Here is a 22,436-nt window from a genome sequence, read left to right as displayed (position 1 = left end):
TCCCACAGCCTCAATTGGGTCCGACAATGTCATTAGAGAAGAGAAAAACGGCAATGTTTACATGATTAAAGAGGCGAATGATTCCGCTTGTGTGAACAATACTGAAAGGGAGTCAGGCATATGTGGGAGCATGATTAATAATGGTCAAATGAGTAGTGAGAAAGATGGAGAAGGATCAATCGACTTCAATCAAGTGACTGACTATGAGACCAACACCAAAGGAAGTAGGAATGTCTGACATTGAAGAAGTACATTCAATGATTAAACAAGAAGTTAAATGCTTACAACAGCCCAAAATGGACAGTCTTGATGCTGCACTTCAGCGGCTGGCGGCAATAACTGAAGAGACCTCTCAAACAACTATATCTCAAACAGAGAAGACTGATGAGATGATAAGAAAGGAAGTCAAAAGACTACAACAACCGATTGTGAGCAGTATTGAAACTGTATTGAAACAGCTGGCAGCAGTTACAGAAAAGACTTCAAAATCAACCATACCTCAAAACGAGAAGACCAATAAGATAAAGAACAGAAGGGAGCTTCCTAGATGTTTCTGTTGCAATGAGATTGGGCATATAGCTCGCAACTGTTTTAAGAACAAGAGGCTCTCCATGAGAAATAATAGAAATGAGTCGAGGTTTGGATACAGTCCTTATAATTATGTAGATAAACCATGGAGGAGAGGACAGAGGAATCATGAACATCTTAGAGGGGTCAGGAATGATAATCAAGGGGAACGTACAGGGATGTTATTGCAACATACTGCTAGATACTGGTTCCTGGCCTCTGTAATTACTGAAGATTATCTTCAAGAAATAAAAGTCCGTGTATGGCGAGGTAGTTATAAACTAAAGAGCCCGATTAGATTATCAGGAAATTCTACATCCGAGATATACGTGACAAAGAATGTTAGAGTAAAATTGTACTTACCTGAATTTAACATGAGTGTTTGGCAAGATTTGTTGGTCCTCCCTAGGACATCTCGCCCAAGCTCACAAATCATCTTGGGAATAAGATTTCTAGAGAAGTACAAGTTTTCGTGCGACTTTTCTAGAAATGAAATATCTCTTATGGGAAGGAAACGGTTCAATAAAGGGAATCATAATTTTAAAATTAGGCATAGGAATGAAAGATCACATAAAGAAAGAATACCACAGAATAAGAATAATGCCAGACAGACTGAAAAGGATAAGGTAGTTTCTAGAATTAACCAGATTGATTCTGAAATAGCTTCAACTTCAGAAATGAACAGTTGATCCGAGACTTATCATATATCTAGCGTTAAAATAGTAAATGAACAAGGAGATGCAGAAGAGAAATTAGGGGAAATTAGTCGGGGAACAATTGCTATGAATGTAACTGAGAGATTTGAAAGATCTAGAGGTTCCTTTAACTACTCAAGGTGGAACAGGAACAGAAGACGCGAATTAGATGTACAATCTAAGCGGCAGTTAATTTATGCCCACTTCTTATGTTTTCTTTTCAAGCTGAGAAGGGTAATAAGTGAGTTATTAGTTTGGGATTTACCTCTTGCTATGAAGGTTGCACATATACTCACAAATTGTGCAAGATTTGTGAAATGATTCAAATGAAAATGGAATTATATCCAATACATTACAAGATAGCAGTGTAATCAAATGTAATCGGAAGGATAAGGCATAGAGTAATATAGGATACATGTTGAGTTTGACAGAGATAAGAGAAGGAAGCACAGCCAGTGGGTTAAAAAAAGGGGTTTGTCTAATCTAGATATGATCAAAGGGGTAGAAAGAATGGAAGGTTCATCCCCAGAGGATTGAAGGAGAAGCAAAAAAAAAGTTTTTATAAAGGAATTAGAATAACTTTTTTTTATAAAAAGAGGGGGCCTTTGTTAGATCCTAAATGAAGGAATCTTGGATAGAAATCATTCATTTAGGGTCTAACATATAAAAATGGCAGACACAGAGAAATACCTGCATATCAGTTGTAATTAAAAGTGAAACTTCCTCATTTTATGTAAAAATTTGTAATCTTTATTTAAACACCTTATATTTAAGCTGTTGTGATTAATTTAAGATTTCATTTTGTATGTCTTTAAAAAGAGGGATAATGTGAATTAAATTTAAGCCTTACTTAAGCAATGTAAAATCTATTGTGAGTCATCATAAAACTGTAAAGTATTAATTCCTGGAAGGCCTAAAGCTACATGCGTACAGCGTAACGCTGGCGGGTATAGCTTACTCGGAAAATCATGCAACCATGTATTCCATGAATCCGAGTATATCCACGTCGTAGAAACGAAGGATAAGAAAAAGGGTGAAATTAGTAAGGTTCGTGTGCAAAAAGGGGCTAAAAAAGAGGGTGCTTGATAGGAGTATAAAAGGTGGTTGAGCCTGGAAGAAGGGGGGCTTTTTTCTTGATCACTTGTTGTATCGTTTTCCAGTTGGGTGGTTCGGAAGTTGGCAGGCAGTTTCACGTAAAGTGGGCTGATGAAGTCTGTGATGTCGGGCAGCGAGCGTTCATAAAGAAATGAAGCTGGATTCTATGCAAAGCTGAAGGAAGAAAATTCCAGTCCTAGCAGAATCAGGCAGTCGCTGGAAAGCCCCATTGAGTTGTTCCTGAAACGCAAGGATTTTGAGTCCGTTTCCAGCAGACAGAATGAAGATAACGTAACCCCTACGTTGGTGTATAGACAGCCAAAATAGATGAGAACTATCCAGACAAACACGTGGTGCAGAACGATGCGGAGAAAAAAGGTCGGTAAGGTGCTATTGTTCTAATTTTGTGTGAATGTGCATTAGAAGAAAGATGATTAATTACAATTATGAAATTAAGAACTTTATAATAAGGAACTCTGTGTACAGTCACTATTTAGAAAGTTAACCTCATTTGTGAGTAAGAAGAATTGTTTAGGAGAGATTTTTGTAACTTGTATGTGAATAGAATTAACTTGATGCGATATGAAAGGTAGAATTTAGAGTCTCAGTAACATTAGAATGGTTGATAATTTGTTCTTATGAGTAATACTGCTAGAAGGAATTTAGCTTAACTTATTATCATTTGATTTATATCCCAATGCGTAATTACAGTGTTTAGCATGCCTTATAAGTTTTAATTAGTTCGAATGTGTTAATCTCTTAGTTCAAGTTTATTTAGTATTGAACATAATTAAGTGCATGAATTTTGTATTGTGTTTTAGATATTCCAATAAACATGTCATATTTTCCTGAACCTGAGTCATGCCTGATTACGATTCCAAATTACCACTTATAAAAATAGAACCTGATTTTGGCGGGAAGGAGTGAGTGAATATAAATATAGATTTAGGTCTGTATATATAAATAAAAGCCAAATATAAACATATATATATATAAATATTATGCTATATTCAACTATACTGGATAGTGAAAACTTATCTTCTCTTCCACTGCAAATGCTGCCGACTGCGACCTCGCCTTCTCGGTAACCCAAAAATAACATAATATATAACAACAAAACACCAAAAGCAAAACCACTAAAGAACGCTTGTATTACTGTGAAAAGAATGCAGCACAATTCACTAAAGAATTCACAACGCACCATTTAAAAAACATTTTTCCCTACCATAGCTCAAATCACCCGCCGTGTGCTTCAGCGACCCTAGCGCCACCCTCAATTAAAGTGAGAAGACTTTGGTAAGAGCATAGAAAATAAGTATCATGAATGCTTGGTCTATAAGTTGCCAATTCAGGGAAACCTAAGAACAATTTCAGCTATTAGAGTTTAAGGTAAAGAAGGAAATGAAATATGGAAACAGATAACAGAATAAGCAAATCAGCATAGCAGGAAGTGAACTAAATAAATTTATATGGAATAAGGGAAACAATAGTCAAAACATTAATAGTTACTAACACTAATAATAATTAGCATTATTATTAATGTCAGTGACTAATATTGCTATCTCTTCATTCCAGTATTTTGACTGGAATGAAGAGACAGCATTTGGGAATAAGGAAAATGAATTTTTTGAGTTCTTGAGAGACAACTATCTCAGGCAGTAAGTAAAGGAGGGCATGCAAACATTGAGTTTTAGATCTGATCATTTCATTAGAGAATGTGAATGTAAGTGGAGTTTCGCACTTCCCTCCAGCTGGTGAGAGTGATTATGAAGTGATCACCTGTATTGTGGCTAGCCATATGAAGATTTCTATGAAGAAAGGATACATGTGAAATTACAATGTGGGTGATTATGACAAGCTTAGGAGACAGTTTGGAGCTACAGCATGGAATGAGGAGTTGAGCGGAAAAGAAATAAATGCTGCTTGGAAACTGACAAAGAAATACTTAACAGCATCAATGTGTGAATGCATTCCAAAATTCAAAAGGATGAATAAAGTAGGTGTCAAATAGAGGAATGAGGGAATTAAGCATGAAATCTGGAAGAAGCAGACACTTTGGAGCAGTAAAAGATGAATAATGGTAATAATCAGTTGCAAATCAGGCCAAAAAAAAAAACCCTCATGAGTTTTTTTGATATGTGGCAAGTATAAGGAAGAATTATTGTGCTGAAGAGCACATAGTTACGGTACTCAGTGAGCAGTTAAATAGGGTGTTTCATCCTCAGTGTGAAATCAGAAACTCAAGTGTAGAGAATGAATGAGAGAAGACTTACTGATGAGTAAGCCAGAGGTACAGGAGGAGTTAAGAAAGCTAAATGTCAATAAGGCAATAGTACTTGATGGCATATCACAGCATGTCTTAATGAACTGTTCCAGGGAGTTAGCATCAGCCTTGGCTTACCTATTTAACAAGAATCCTGCAACAGCACAAGAACCAAAGAAGAGGAAGGAAGGTAAAATTGTTCCACTTCACAAAGGTGATAATAAGGCTATGGCTACAAATTACAGGCTGATCTGTATATCTGGAGTTGTAGTTAAGGTATTGGATAGGTTAATGAGAGATAGGATACAAAAAAGTGGGTTGAAAAGAGTGATGATCAGCATAAGTTTGTTAAGAGAGGTTGTGTTTTACCAAGTTGCTTATGTAACATAAGGTGTCAAATGTACTGGACAAGGGAGATGCATATACATTAGTATACTCAGATTCTGAAAAGGTTTTTGATAGATATGTTTGAGATGTATCAGCAATTTGCATATGGTGGTGCAGTATCCCAGAAGAGGAACTAGTAATGTGTCACAGGGGTCAGTTTTGGGACCACTGTTATTTAATTTGTATATTAGTGATATTGAGATGGGCTTAACTGGTGATATACAACAGTTTGCAGATGATGCAAAACTGCAGAGAGCAATGAGTAATCAAGCAGATGATGTGGCCTCACATGAAGACTTGAATTGTATGAGTAGACAAGTTTGGAACTGTCAGTTCAATGCTGCAAAGTGTAAGGTTCTGAAATTTGTTAGGCAACGATGGTATACAAAGTATACACTTTGTGGGGAAATTTTGTTGGAAGTTGAGAAGACCTTGGAGTGGTGGTGGTGGGCAAGGATCTGAAGTTCAGAGGTCTCACTGTACAAATTGTGAAGGCATCAGATTATGGCCATAATGTGGTGGACCTTAATGTGCAGATATGAAGATATTATTATTATTATTCAGGCCTCCATAGTCAAAAGACTCATTGCAGGAGGTCCTTCCTAGGAAACACAAAGTCTATCAAGACTCCTCGCAGAAGGTCCCTCCTAGGAAACACAAAGTCTATCATACCACTTCTTAAACTCACTGACCATTCTCGCTCTCACACTCTATCAGACAATGCATTCCACAGTTCAACCACCTTCCATGCAAAGAAACTACTCCTCGCCCTGTAGCTCACAGCTTCCTTTCGTAAGGGAAAGGCAGTATATGCCTTTCCCTCATCTACTGCTCTTGTAACTTTATTATAAAAGGCTAGCATATTACTAAAACAAGAGTGCCCCTTAATAAATCCATGATGACTCTCACAGATAACATTACCCTCATTTGCCCAATGCTGTATACAGTCCCTCACTAATTTCTTCAAGATCTTAACAACTACTGATGACACACAAACTGGCTTATAATTTGACACTTCCAGTCTGCTATTTATGGTTCCACTGTATCAGGCTTTGATCAGGTCATGTATGGATTATTGTGCACAGATTCTGGGAAGACTGACTAAGGGAAACAGGTCTTTGGAATGTAGGATATGAAGACAGACTGAGAGAATGCAGGTTACAAAACCTTGTGAATAGGAGCTAGAGAGAGGGGAAAATGATTGATACATCTAAGTTGGTAAAGGGTGGATACTGAGTTAATTCGAAGAGAAATTTCTGATATTTTTTTTTTCATTCATATTTCATGTTTATTAAATAGCTTCTTGACAATGCCTTTGTGACAACAGCAAAATACAGGAACATAATTGAGGCAGTACTATACGAATATTGGTAATAATCAGTTTCATGAAGAATATAGAGAAAATGCCATGAGAGTGACTCAGATAGTAAGGAAACCAAAAGTGAGGTATGAGCAGGGGGCAAACCAGGTGAAGAAAAACTGTAGAGTTTTTTAGATATGTGGCAAGTAGAAGGAAGAATGATTATGGTAAGATGATGTTAATGTATGAAAATGGTATAATGGTAAGTGCTGCAGAAGATATTGTTGAGGTATTCAGTGATCAATTTATAAGGTTGTTTCATCCTCATCAGGATGGTTGGACTCATGAGCAACTAAAGTGTAGAGGACATAGGGGAGGATAGCTTAATTGTGAGTGAGCAGGAGGTATTTGAGGAAATAAATAACCTTGATGTCAATAAGGTGATAGGATTTGATGACATATCACCACGTGTCTTAAGGGAATGTTCCATGACATTGGCATGCTTGTTTAATAAGTGTATTAGAACAGCACAGGACAGGGGAGATGCATATACAGTGGTGTAGTTGGATTTTGCAAACGCTTTGGATAGACTCCCACACAACAAACTATTAAATACACTGAAACACACAGGATTGGATAACAGACTTCCGAGTTGGATCAGTGACCAGCTGTAAGATAGGTATCAGAAAGTTGTATATGGGGTGCGGTATCCAGTAAGAGAAAGGTCACTAGTGATGTACCGCAGGGGTCAATTTTGGGACCATTGTTGTTCAATTTGTATGTTAACATATGGGTTTAACTAATGATATGCAGCTGTTTGCAGATGAAGCAAAATTGGTGAGAGTAATGCAGAGTCAAGCAGATGTTATGGCCTTACAGGAGGATGGCTTCATTCAATCTTTTGACAAAAAATATGTCATCTTCAAAAAATCTACACCCCTCACTGCATTCAAGTTTTACACTATACATCTGGTTGTCCTTGTTGTTCTCATCACTATTCTGCCTCATTTACTGCAAGCTTCATAACATAAAAATCATTAGAAACCTACTAAAAACCTTAACACTTACCACACATTCAGTCTCAACTATCACTAGTAAATAAATTTTCTCTGAAATAAATACAATATTTCACCAATATTACATAAAATAAAACATATCTTGGCTTGAACAGTTCTGCTAATGATCTTCTTTCGATGACATCTAATATTATTACACTGTATAATAGTATATAATATATATCCATAATATTACACTACATGCATTGATTTTACATTGTGAAAAAGTATAGAGATGGGGAATTTTGTATATCTAATTTTGTCTTCAAAATGTAGTAACTGATATAATATATATTTACAGATACTTACCATAAGAGGATAAAAGAGCAGGATTATAAAGCTACCAAACAATGCCCACGGACCAAGATATAAACAGGAATAAACTGTAGTCAGCACAAACATCAGAGGAGTAGCAAATGCCAGGACACCATTCATGGCAGCATCAAAAAGGCGTTCCAAGTCATTGGCTACATAATTCACAACCTGAACAAAACAACAGCAGAAACAAAACTTTAAATAAAGACTGCTTATTTCATTGCAGTTTCTAAATATTAACAAAAAAAGCATACTGGGCTATCCATTAATTCAAAGTTAGACCACTAATCATCCATTGAGATACATCCAAATCATAATCACATCCCTTACTTTGCAATCACAGCTCATGTGTTAATAATATTTGTTTAAATCTAGTTGAGCATTAAATAATGATTGCTCTTGTATTTATGCAGACACAATGAAAAATAATGTGAGTTTAATTATTAATTACCCTCAATGTTTTATCACTCTTGTAGACAATATCAAGAGTTAATTTTATTGAAGTAACAACATATTATGCTTTAAACAGCGAGCAATAAAAAAAAAGAAAAGAACTTATTATTATTATTATTACGTGATTTATTAGGCTACTAATTTAATCGATAACATGCTTGACTAAAACTACATGTTTTAAATATCTCAAAAACATTAATTAAATATCGTGTCAGACTCATCATGGGAGATACTCACTGTCATACACAAAGCTCAATGAATTGTGCTTTAAATTCAGTTTGCAAACTCTCAGGCAATTTTGTATTATACCAACAACTTTATATGCAAAAAAAGCCTGCTCCTTGCTTACAAACAGTCCTCAGAGATAGTCTCTTATCTCCCTAGATTTGACGAAAAATCTTTTACCATGTTAATCTAGCAAAAACTCTTCATTAACTTATGTGTCTCAATCACATCATTCTTCATCTTTCTCTAATTCACCAGCTCTGCAAACAGCATTCCATCAACACATCCTCATACTCAACGTTCCAACGGTTGTGGTTGTTCTGAATTTATGGACAAAGCAATAATAAATGTCTTCTGGTTGGTTTGCCCGTTGAAAGTTTTTCCACTTGGTTATACTATAAATTAAAGATGCCAAGAAATATTCTTTGTTTCATCCTTTATCCAAGTGTCAGCAAACAAAGTTTGCACGTGAAGTCACTTCACGACTGGGCTACTTGCATGTAGAGGCTAATGACTTCACATCAATTGCCTTGGTATCTCATAATGCAATGCACATATCCTCATGGACATGTATAATGCTATGCATTATGGGAAGGGTGACACAAATGTTGCAAAGTGTGAAGTTTTGAAATTTGGTAAGCAATGATGGGATGTAAAGTATACACTTGGTTGAGAAACTTTTTTTTTTCTCAACCAAGCGGTAGAGGAAATGAGAGATCTGGGAGTAGTGGTGGACAAGGACCTGAAATTCAGGGGCACATTGCACAAGTTGTCAAGACTTCACATCGGATAATGGCAATGATACAGAGGATCCTGATATGCAGAAATAAAGAGGTTATGATGACACTGTATTTGTACGTTGTATTATAAGATACTACGGCAGTTGATGTGAAGTCATTAGCCTCTATATACATGTAGCCAAGTCATGAAGTGACTTCATGTGTAAACTTTGTTTGCTTACACTTGGATAATGGATAAAATCAAGAATATAATTTCTTGGCATCTTTAATTTATGGTTGGTTTGCCTGTTTTTAGATGAAAAACTCAAGTAGTTTCCAGAAGAGAAAACTCTTCCACCTCCCAGAATGGCTAACTCATCTTCATATAAAAATCCCTTATAAAAGGTTTTATTATTATGTGACACCTCCAGGGAGTCCAAAGACTCATCAAGTGAGGGCATCTACTCTACAACTCTGTCTCCACCAACTACATCTATCGCCCACCACCATCTCTAGCATTTCTACAGACAATCACAAACATCCATGCCCATGGTGGGATTCGAACCCGCAGCCTTTTGGCTGGAGAGCAGATACACTAACCACTCGGCCAACCAGGCCGACAATAGGGTTTTGCACCCTAGATTGAATTTGGACCCAGTTCTTTCCGAAATAGGGCATCAGATGATGTTGGTGTACAGAGGGTTCCCAACATTCCAGAGATTTGACTGTTTACTAACTCTCTTCTTATTTACTTTTTTCTGAAACACTTCCAAAATATCTTCATTCCTTTGAAAACTAGGTGACTAAATCTGCAACAATAATCCATATGTAGTGTAATCAAGTCTATATACGGATCTATGTACTTCTACGTAACAATGTTCTTCTCCTCATCATTGCAATAATCTATTTTGTTGTTTACAGAGCTAAATTTCCATATAGTCCACCCCTGATGATGGTGGACTATATGGAAATTTAGTTTTGTAAAGAGACAAAATGATTTCCTTATCCTCACATATCACTGTTTGTTGCATTTCATCCTTGCATTGCAATTATGTTCAGAGTCGAATTTGCAATCTTTGCTATATGATCCCTGAATTTCAACTTCTTTTCTATTAAAACTCTAAGATCCCTAGCCTATCATCTTCTTCAAGAATAATCTCACCAATATAATGCAACATCAGATATCTCATCATATCAAAATGCAAAACTTTACATTTATTAAATATGAACTGATAGTCATGTCCACATGACCACAATTCCAGCCTATCCAAATCATTCTTGAAGTGCTCCATGTCAGTCACATTCCTGATTACCCTTACTTTCTTTGTGTCATAAGGAAACAGCTGTATGTCTCCTGTCAAATCCTTCCCAATGTCATTAATGAAAAGAGTAAATAATAATGGCTCAAGGACTGATCCCTGGGATACACCACTGGCCACCTTAAATCTTGCAGACCACTTCCCTCCCCCCCTCCACTATACACCACTTTTTGATAACTGTCAGTCAGTCATCCTCTTATCCAAGCTAACAGTTTATAATCAAATCCCATATCCTCCAACTTACACAAGATCCTTCCATGCTGTATGTCAAAAGCCTTAGTAAACTCTAAAAGTATCACGATGTACTAATTCCCTACCCTAACTCAATCACAATGTTATATGTTATTATGAAATGTAGATTACTCAAATATAACCTTCCCTCAGTAAAATCATGCAGTTTATTGAAAAGTAAATTCTCTGTCAATCTATTTCTCTATTCAAGCTCTTATCAACTTTTCCAACATCTTCACCACCACTCTAGAGTTACTGACAGGTCAATGATTAAGCAGAGACTTCACACAAATCTCTTTTGCATCCACCACCCCATACTATCTGCATTCATTACAATTAATGAATGCAGATAGTATTCTTTGAGATTCATTCTTTATTTTACTTGTAGAATAATGATAGAATTCTTTTGGGATGACTTTAACTGAAGAGCCAGCTTCTTTTTATACCCAGACTTAGCTTTCCATACAATACTTGCAACTCTTCAGGCCTGTCCCTCATAATTTTCATAACAAGAGGCTATCTTTATGCACATGGTATTCCTTCCACATCATGGGAACTTGTGAAGAAATATTTATTAGCAGCAATAGCAGGTTGTATATCACGAGTGAAAAAGAGAACACAATTTAGTATAAAGTGGATGACAAACAATATCAAACAGAAACTGCATGTGAAAAGAGGTATGGAAGAGATATAAGGAGATGGGTGGAGAGCAGATGTATGAAGAATATAAGACTCAGGCCAGGAGAGTGACTAATATGGTAAGGAAGGCAAAACTGGAATATGAGAAGAGATTGGATATGACATCCAAAGAAAATCCTAAGGAATTCTTTCGTTATGTGGCAATTGGGAGGAGAAATGTCGAAGAATGACATTATTGGATAAAAATGGGAATTGGATGACTGATGCAAACGACATAGTGGAGTTGTTCAATGAACACTTTATTGAGGTATTTCATCCTGGAGAAGTAGGTTTTAATACTAGAGGGATAGTACAGGGTTCGAGGATTAGAAGTGCAAGAGGAGAGTGTGTTTCAAACACTAAGTATTCTGGATGTCAATAAAGCAATGGGATTGGATGGAATTTTGCTGGGAGAGAGAGAGTGAAAAAGAGGAATGGAAGAAATATAAGGAGATGGGTGGAGAGCAGATGTATGAGAGAATGTGCTAAAGAACTGATGACAGCTCCATTGACCTTGCTTTTCAATGAAAGTCTGGCCAAGGGAAAGAGTGCCATTGCATAAAGGTGGTAGTAGACTAGAAGTGTCAAATTATAGACCAGTTTGTATTTCATAAGTAGATGTTAAGATTTTGGAGAAATTAGTGAGAGATCATTTACAACATTGGACAGATGAGGGTAATGTTATCTTGAGAGTCAGCATGGATTTGTTAAGGGGTACTCTTGCTTTAGTAATATGATTACCTTTTATAATAAAGTTACAAGAGTGGTTCATGAGGGGAAAGGCGTATTCTGCCATGTTTTTTTTTTTGGATTTTACAAAGGCATTTGACAGGGTACCACATGATAAGTTGATATTTAAGTTGTAACATGGGTTTAGATGTCAAGTTAGTGAGCTGGATTCAATATTGGCTATCTAATAGATATCAGAGAGTTGTGTTTGGGGGAGCAGTATCAAGGAGGCAGAAGGTTATAAGTGTTAAACAATACAGGTCCTAGTACTGAGTCCAAAGGGCTGTATTGTTTAACCTTTATATCAATAACGTTGTAAATGGATTCCGGGTGGGGATATTCTGTTGTTTGCAGATGATGTAAAGCTGGGAAGGGGTTATTAGTAATGGTACAAATGTGGTAGCCTTGCAAGAGGATTTGAATAAACAGGAAAGATGGCAAGTGAATGGAGATATCAGTTTAATGCAGCTAAATGTAAAATCTTGAAGTTTGGGATACATCAATGGGAGGCTGAATACTCTGTTGGAGGAACTGTGCTGGAAGAAGTTGGGGAGGCAAGGGATCTGAATGTGATGATTAATAGAAACCTGAAATTCAGGGAACATATTGAAAAGGTGGTGAAGGTGACCCAGAGATTTGCTGTGAAGGAGAAGGAGACACTGACCTAGAGAGATAAAAAAAGAGTTGTCATTCCATTGTATAAAGCCCTGAGCAGACCACATCTGGATTATTGTGCTCAAATTTAGTCCCCCAGGATTTGAAAGGGCTAAATTAACCATAGAAATAGTGGAGAGGCAGAGAACAAAGATGATATCAGGACTTTAAAATGTTAGTTATGAGGATAAGCTGAGGGAATGTGGACTGCAGAGTTTGGTAAATAGAAAAAGAAGAAGATGTGATATGATTGATAGTTTTAAACTGTTCAGAAGTAGTTACAAAGTTGATACTGGGGAGTTCTTTCATTCATCCTGTTCCACTAAATGAACTGGAAGTTGCAAAAAGAAGTCGCGAGCAAGAGGGTGAGAAGTGGTGGTTTCTCTGCATGGAGAGTGGCTGAACCATGGAATGCATTGCCTGATAGAGTGATGAGAGCACAAATGGTCAATGGGTTCAATGGCCTCCCAGGATGAGTCTTGTGACTCCATGGAGGTCCAGAATCATAATAATAATTATAACAAAAAAAAAAAGTTACTTTTCCAACAAAGCCGAACACAAACTATTAACCCAAAGTCAACAGCAAACTGCATGTTTTCTTCCCATATTCAAATTGGAAGTGAAAGATGCTCTCGCTCTCTCACACAACTAAACTGAAAGACCAGTCCAGGAATTGACAAAATCAGGTGGCTCACAAACTGTCTAAACACATTTTGAACAATTAAATCCTGCACTTGAGAAACTTTTGAACATGATATTCAACACTGGCACTATTCCCAAACAACTAAAAACTGTGACATTGCTTCTGTGAGACAGTTCTTGAGGGGGGGGGGGGGGCACCAATCTCCTTTTCATACAATTCCACATTTTGTGATAGGGTAATAAGCTATATTCTGAGTTTGTCATAATTGCCAGCCTTAAGTTCTACATATATCCCTCTCTCACAGAAGTCTTCATATGGCTAGCTCTACCTAAATGATCACTTCATGGTCACTCTCACCAACTGGAGGAAGATTTGATACCCCACTATACATTATAACTTATATATCTTTTTTCTTTGTTTTCTTTGTCCATTATCCCATTTCACTTGGGGTCTGCTCTCCTAGTTTGTAATTGCCAGGATATTCTGTTCTGGGTTGTTGATGTCTCCAATTGGGCTGTTTAGAGTTTAATTTTTTTTAATAAGGGGCATCCATGTTAAATGGGATCTGGATCTACCATGTCCCCTTGGTTCTGTAAAAACTTTCATTACCTTCATGTCATGTGATTTACAGTGCATCACATGATGTGTCCATAACATTTAAGCCAGCACTCAGTCATTTTATCAGCAACAGATCTAACTTTGAAGCTCCCATGGATGTATTCATCATGCACTCTGTACGGCATGGTAATTTCTCTGTCCCACCTCAGGATCTTCATCTCAGTGACATGTAACTTCTGTTCTTGTTTCTTAAGAGGCCAAGATTCCACAGTGTGTATGGAGTAGATGTACTGCTGTTTTATATATCTTCCCCGCACTGGCATCCTTCTGGCACATAATACTCCAGACAGTGCTCTCTATTTCATCCAGCTGGTGTTCATGCAGTGTTCCATGTCTGCAATTGCAATGATAGTACCATCCTTTGTGAGGATTGTGTCCAAGTACTTAAAGTTGTCAACCTTCTTGAGTGGGGTATCTTGAAGGTATATGATGCTATTGTTAGGGCCTTTCGAAAAATCACAGCACGTACTGTCATCAATTTTCAAGCCACACCAGTTTCCAGCACTGTCCTCCACTTACCTAACATCGGTTGTAAGTCTTCTGGGTCATTCCTCATCAGCACAATGTCATCAGCTTATAAAATATCCCATGGGACAGATCATTGAATGTCTGCTGTTAAATGATTCATGATCAAGTTAAACAGAAGTGGGCTTTGTGCTGATCCTTGATGTACCCCCACCTTGATTTCCAATTCTTCTCTGGTTCCTGCTGAGCCTCTCACTTTAGTTGTGACAGTCAAGTACATCTTTCACTTAGTCAATATAATATTCTAGAACCTTCTCTGATTTCAGTGCTTGCAAAATTAATTTCCGTGGAACCAAATCAAAGACTTTTGAGGATAATAAATATTAGGTGCAGGGTCTTTTTGTCATCTTTGTGCCTTTCTAGTAAATTTCTGATCAAGTGTATGGCATCAATCAAGGATTTTCTTGAGGCAATCCTGCTGATTTTCAGTGATGTTTGCTAGCTCCTGAAACCTCTGATTAAGCACTCACTCTATATTTCGCATGTATGAGAGAAGAGTTTATCATTCTATAATTCTTGTAGAATCATATATATCCTTTATTTTTATAGATGTATCAGATAGCTTCTCCTTTATTTGTCTGGCATTCTCTTTGTGAAGATGCTGTTGAAAAGATTTGTCAGGAAGGTTACATCTGTCACACCCAATCTTTCCCACAATTCAGCCAGGATATCCTGGCCTAGCTGGCCGAGTGGTTAGCATATCCGCTCTCCAGCCAAAGGGCTGTGGGTTCAAATCCTGCTGTGGGCATGGATGCTTGTGTCTGTGGAAATACTAGTGGTGGTCCACGGTAGATGGTGTTGGTGTATTTGCGGTCAGTTGGTGGATTGAGCAGTGGAGACAGAGCTGTAGAGCAGGTGTCTTCCCTCAATGAGTCCTTGGACTCCCTGGAGGTGTCAAATAATAATAATAATAATAGATAGATACACTTGTGACAAGTGTATCTAGAAAGTGAAGTGTGTTCTGTTTTTCAATCTCAATTGTATGCATTTGTGTCGTTTGTTTAGGTGGCTAAGGAAGGTATCTAGTGGCCATTGGGCCAGATCGCGAAAACATTTTCAACATATCTACACCAGACTTTGGGTTTTGAAGGACAGGAATCTAGAGCATGTTGCTCAAAATGTTCCATATATAAATTAGCAATAGTGGCTATGCCTTCTTTTTGTAGGTAGAAAGCGTTTTGCCATACAACATAACCAGAACATAATACATGCGCAAAGTGCGACGTGATATCTGGAGGGAATTTGTTCTGTAAAAGAAGGATTGTGCCAATGATTGGGACATTCGTAAAGAGGGCAGATGAAAAACTGACTAATAAATCATCCTTTTCTAATGTAATGTCTTTGATTATGTTCATGAAGTGTTGTGTTTTTCTGATATAGGAGGGGGAATGATCTACCAAGTCCTTGAGTGTTGCCGCTAATTTCTTGGTTAGGTGATAATTCGGGCTGTCTATACCTTCAACTGCCAGCTGGAGTGGTGTGCTTTGTTTGTGTATCTTAGATAGATTTCCTGTAAATTCTTGGGGAATGAGCGTAGCGCAAAAGTAATTTTTTGACTGTATCTTCGGGCCATGTAGCAATTGATTTAAGTAGTTTCTCTGTTTTCTATTTTATTATATTGGTTGGGTCATGGTTAACAAATTGGTATGTACTACTGTCCTAGATTAGCAGATTCATTTTTTCTAAATATGTGGTTCAGTTTAGAATAACAGTGGTTATTTTGTATGGCAAAATACTTTTGATATGTTTTCTTCTTTTCCTTCACTGCCTCTTTAACTTCCTATGTCTACCATGGAGTTCTGATTTTTCTATCCTTGCACACAACCTCACCACACTTTTCTTTAGGTTTGCCACTGAATCTCCAAAGCTTGGTTCCTACTCCCAAACTCTTTTATTTTTTCTTGAACAATATTTGTGTATTTTAGTCTGCAGTTCACATCTGAAAGATGCTCAACCTTTATTCTCTTCAAAACTTTCTTATATGTTCTTCTTTTCAATATGAAATCCAATTTTATCCTGCTCAAGACTAAATAGTGATCATCCAATTTCAAATCCTCTGTACACTCTGGTGTTCTGCACCAGGGAGAAAACATCACTATCAACAATAACATAGTCAATGATACTTTTCTTATTCCTTGCCTCTTCTCTCCATGTGAATTTGTGCAAATTTTTATGTTGGAACATTGTCCTGAACAGAAATCCAACAGGCATTTGCCATTATTATTAACTTTGCTCTTTTCTCAAAATTTTCCCAAAATATTTTTGTATGTTTGACATTCATTTCCTAATCTGCTATTTAGATCCCCAATAACTTTTCCTTTTTAATTGTGTCAGTTGCTTTCTCTAAAGCCTCAAAAAATCCCTCCACTTCTACCTTAGTAGAACCTTCTGTGGGACTATAGGCAAAAATAAGTCTCATTGTCCAGTTCCCCACTCTCATATTTGCCACATCACTCTACTTGATACTGCCTGTCATTCAAGAAGATTAGCCTCATATTTAGTGTTGAATACTATGGCTCCTCCTTCTTTTCCTTGATTTTCATTGCCTGAATGTAACATTTTGTATTTATTGCTCAGAAATATCTCACCAGTTTTGGTCTTTTTAGTTTCAGTCATCCCTGTTATGTTGATCTGGTACTTATCCAATCTTCAGCTAGCTCCATTTCTTTGCTATTCAGGCTTCTTACGTTGATAGTACCGATCTTGAACTCTGGTGATGCTGAGTTGGGGTGGGTTTTAGGATTTGTTCTAGTAGCTGACTTTTTGTTGTTTGCCCTGGTTCCCTGGTGAAAGCATTGGGTGTCTTGTTTAACCGGAGAACACCCCAGCTGGCATGAAATTGTGTCATGTTGTAACGTCATTTGAAATTTTGGTTTAAGCCAATAAGAATACAATTTGGTCGGCTAAATCCCACATTGCCAGCCCATCCTTATCCGTTCAGTATCCTTCTTGTGGTGCACCTAACAGGGTGCACCATGAGAAGGTGAGGATTGGATATTAGGTCAGAAGCTCTGGTCAGTTCTCTGCATTCCTTTGAAGGCTATGTGGAGGTCTCCTCTTAGTTATATAGCTTTGACCCTTAAGCACCTCTAGGATATATATATATATATATATATACTTTCATGCACTATCACAAAACACTGATCACCAAAGTTCTGTTACTTCAAACAAGAATGCTTACTTGAGAAGCTTGTTTTTCACCAATTGGTTTCACCCTGAGTAACTTATCATAAATCATCAACTGGACGGCTCCTTGTAGCCGAGTAGCTGAAAAAAAAAATAATAAATACTATTAGATTTTTATTCACTATGTGACAGAACATTTTGAATCTACAGTAAATCTTTAAAATTAGTTTGGATATTGTAATTTAGACCAGGGCCAGGGGTGTCCAACCTCAGGTAATCCGAGGGCCACATTAAAAAGAAAATGATTTATCTGAGGGCCGCATCCAGAATAATAAATACAGTGCATATGTTAAATTACTTGGAGAGTCCTACCATTAGTTTGGTTTAGCAAGCACTTCAAAAATTTCATAAGAAAGAAAAGTCACGGTGCTTATAAAAGTTTTTATTGAAACAGTAGACAAGAAACAATAAATGTTGAAAGTTTATTTTTCACTTGGTCAGACTATAATAAATTTTGTTTAATCCTTTATCCAAGTGTGTGCAAACAAAGTTTGAGCCTGAAAGTATCTTCAGGACTTGGGTAAAGTGGTACAACACTGGGCAACTCCTTGCAAAGGTGGAGCAAGCTACCAACACTCCTATCTCAGTATCTCCCATAATGCAAAACACATCTCCTTGCGGATATGTATAATGTTATGCATTAAAGGAAGGGCCACTACCTAGTTTTGACCTTTATTGAGGTCTCTTCAGTGGGAGCCAGGCCCAAGTGGAGATACTAGGCAGAAGCATTAGCAAGGTCATCTCCTTCTATAGGAGCTGCCAAACGGTGTGCCACCTTTTTATTAAATTACTCTGGATTTAGAGAAAGATGTTGAAAGTTTATTTTTCACTTGGTCAGACTATAATAAATTTAGTTTAATCCTTTATCCAAGTGTGTGCAAACAAAGTTTGCGCCTGAAAGTATCTTCAGGACTGGGGTAAAGTGGTACAACACCGGGTAACTCCTTGCAAAGATGGAGCAAGCTATCCAAGTGTTTGCACACACTTGGATAAAGGATTAAACTAAATTTATTAAATAAACAATAAATGTTTATTTCATTTTAGCAAGAGCTCTGCAGTAATTCGGCTTTGTTTACTAAAGTACCTATATCAATTTCGATGCTTGTAGTTGCTAATCACAGCAACTTTGCAAGAGAATTATATGTCAATGAACATCTGTACTTTGATTTAATGAATTTCATTGTTGAAAAAGTGCTTTTGCAAAGATATGTGCTCCCAAGCATTGAGCACATCTTGAGTCCAAAGTCCTCAATTTTCAGGTACCTCTTTATTGGTAGTAATTTAAAAAAATCTTCTCCATTTTCACTTCTGTTAGTATAAAAAGGATCTGATTGCAAATCGTACAATTCCAGCTGAAGGTCACATCTTACACTTTCAATGGTGACAGTCAAGGGTTGAGTAAAAATTGAAATATCATCTTTAATTTTCTTAAAATCACCAAATCGATTCTTAAAATCCTCAATAATCATTTCAATACACTTTATATGAGCTGAAAATGATATTTCCTCAAAATTCTTCATTTCTTCTTTGCAATTCAGAAAAAAAAAGTAAAAATATTAATGTAAATAACTATGTAAATGTTCCCAAATAGTTATTTACATTAGTTCTGTGATCAAGAAAATACGTGCTCTTTAGTAAAAATATTATTAGCCAATGTTGATTTAAAAAGCTTCAATTTATTTTAACAGTAAACTGAAATTTGAATTTCGGTTTACTTTAAAAATATTAAAGTAAAAAATAAAAATATTTTTATTTTTTACTTTAAAAATATTGCCAACTTATATGGTCATTCAAATGACCATATAAGTTGGCAATATTTTGTCATTTGCCCTGCAGTTTAAGTTCACCTCATTAAAATGGTTGGTCATATCTGTTATAAATGCAAGATCTGATAAAAATATGGGATCTTGCATTTGATTTTCAAGTTCTGTTGTGTCAGACTTCACATTGTTTTTAAGAAATATGGGTATTTCTTTCTGAAATAGCAAAAAAAAAAAGTGTTCCAGACATTTTCCAGCATTCAACCAGTGAATATCAGAATGAAGGAGCAAATCGCCATATGCAGCATCCATTCTGCTCAAGAAATCGCAAAACTTATGATGAGTCAGAGATCTATTACCTCCTTATATAATATTAGTTATTTTCACAGCTACATTCATGGCACTGACTTGACGAAGAAATTTTCCACAGAGTGGTTCTTGGTGAATTATGCAAATGCATTGTAGAATAGTTAAAATTATTTTGTTTCAATAGTCCAAAAAGCCACTTCCAGTAAATGTTTGGTAACATCTGTTACAATGCAGGACCATTTATCGAATCCTCCATAGTTCATAACAGAATTTTGAACTGCTTCAAAAATATCAGTACCTTTAGTAGTCCCATGTAAAGATATAACACTGAGCAGTTCTTCATTAATAGTAAAGTCCTCTTGAAAAGTTTAAAAAAAACAACAACTAAAAGTTGACTTACATCTGCTTGATCAGTGCTTTCATCCACACACAATGAAAAATACTCACATTTTGCTATTAAATCAGACAGATTTTTTGATACATATGGGTCCATGTGTTGTATGTGTCTTGCGATGGACTGTTGAGATAATGCCACTGTTTAGAACTTCTCAACTAATTTCAGCTCATTAAATTGTTTTGCCATTTCAATTGCACATTTCTTTACAAACACACCATCACTAAAAAGCTTTTTTGCTTTTGCTAACTACAATACTACTTTGTACAAAGCAGAGAGGCTTGAACTTTGTTTAGTGCTATGTTTTGCAAAACAACTTGTTTGATGTATCAATTTCTTCTTATATTCTGCAATAATGGTGCTTCATGATTCTCCAATACTCATCTCAATGTCTTGTTGTTTGTAATCAAATAGTCTGATTCCCATCGACTTTGATACACTCACTTTTCATCTTCAGTTTTTCTTTTCTTGTTAGGCATGGTTGTTTGACGATAAGTTGTAATAAAATTTATTATGTAGAAGTAGATTACTAAAAATAACACAGAAATAAATCACAATGCATATCTAGTAATTTGGTGAGTAGTAGTGATGCAACCTCGATAGCTGAACAAATGAACAATAGTAATCGCACACTAATTGCGCCCTCACGTTCCCTGTGAGTGTCTGGAGGATGTGCATTGGAACAAAACTGTGTAAGAATGCTTCTATGACACATCTAATATTTGAAAAACACATGGGTATATAGTGATGTAAAAACATCAAATAAAATTAACAACATAGAGATTATCGATTGGTGATAGAATTAAAATATCTAATACACATTTGATTCAAACTGTTTTTTTTTATTTTTTCGCTGGTGAAAATCAAAACCCAAGGCAGGCTGCACAAAATCACACTGTGGCCGGATGAAGCCTGCAGGCCATGTTTTGGAGAGTCCTGATTTAGACTAAAAGCACTTCTTGTTTTTTTCAGTCTGTTCAAAAGTTGACACCATTAAGAAGAGTAAGTTTGGTGGTGAAATGATACTTTACTTATGACAAGTGATGATTTGAACCCTCTCACAAAAGTAAACCAAGAAGGAAATGACAATGGTGATTTTGAGAGTGTGTATCGTGCAACACAGAGGTGGGAAGGTAGGATGTTGCTATAAGCCAAGTAATGATGAGTGAAAAATGTTTAGGTAAATTAGTTTAGGATGTGTGAAACAAGTGATTGTTATAGGAGATTTTAACTATGGTAGTATATAAACTGGACTACAGGAAAGATCATATTGTGTTAAGGGAACTACACTGTTAGCATTCATTCTAGAAGGAAAAATATTTTAGGGAGCATAGGATGGAGAGAACACAAGAATCAAGAGTTTTGGATTTGTCCACAACATAAGAGGATTTGAATTCGACTGATTTGTCATCCTTGCTCTTGGATGGTATAAGGGACCATGTAGTTTTGACTGGGTGATGAATAACATCCCAAGGAGAAAGGGATTTACATGGAATTCATAATTGACACAAATATCTTATGCATTATATGGTGGAGAGAACATCAGGATCAAGAATTATAAAGCAGGTGATTAAAACAGACTGCAGTATCATGAATAATGCATTAGAGCTAGTCAAAAAAATATTTGTTTTAATGTTCTTTTAAAGTAGGATATTTGAGTCTGATTGAGGGTTATTATTATTTGAATTTTTTAGAATTATTTATTGAAAATAATAAATCATAGTGATTTTTATTTCGTTTAGTTCTTCCAAGAGAAGTGAGTCAGTAAAACAGACAGCCTGAGCTTAGTGTATAAGTTTGATAACATCTATCTTCCATAATGGATGAAGGTGATTATTGTTTTATCTAGAAATTGTAGTAGTAATTGAGTGTCTGAGTGTGAATACTGCAAGGAGTTACCTATAAACTGAAGGCAAAACATGAGGATAAGGGAATAGATATTATTATTATTTATTTATTATTATTATTATTATTAAACAAGACCTCATGGAGTCAAAGACTCATCTAGGAGGTCCTTTTATCTCACACACATCTCATCATACCAACCCCTTACCAACTTATAGGTCTCTATCATATCTCCCCTCTTCCTTCTCTCCACTAGACTCTGCAAATTACATCTTTTCAATCTTTCCTCATACTCGACATTCCAGAGGTCAGAAACTACCTTAGTCAGTCGCCTTTGGACCCTTTCCAACATCTCTTCATCCTTCTGAAAACCAGGTGACCAAATCTGGGCACAATAGTCCATGTGTGGCCTAATCAAAGCCTTATACAATGGAACAAGAATCTCCCTACTTCTGCATGTCAGTGTCCTCC

The 22,436-nt window shown here is 36.4% G+C and overlaps 1 protein-coding gene across 1 annotated transcript in view; it reads right to left on the bottom strand.

Annotated features, from left to right (window-relative positions):
• Positions 1–22,436, bottom strand: part of LOC150092881 (ATP-binding cassette sub-family C member 5-like) — a 708,254-nt gene that overhangs the window by 564,554 nt on the left and 121,264 nt on the right. The window contains exons 6-7 of the mRNA XM_090414097.1: positions 17,653–17,738; positions 7,672–7,845 (exon numbers count right to left, since the gene is read on the bottom strand). Of these exons, the coding sequence (XP_090270223.1) occupies positions 7,672–7,845; positions 17,653–17,738 (260 nt within the window). The remainder of the gene's footprint in view (positions 1–7,671; positions 7,846–17,652; positions 17,739–22,436) is intronic.

This window comes from Typopeltis vanoorti, chromosome 24 (genome assembly GCF_054136105.1).
Source record: "Typopeltis vanoorti isolate ZY-2024b chromosome 24, IOZ_Tvanoo_1.0, whole genome shotgun sequence".
Lineage (NCBI taxonomy): Eukaryota > Metazoa > Arthropoda > Arachnida > Uropygi > Thelyphonidae > Typopeltis > Typopeltis vanoorti.
Note: the sequence above shows the minus strand (reverse complement) of the source record. Positions and strands in the feature narration are given on the sequence as shown.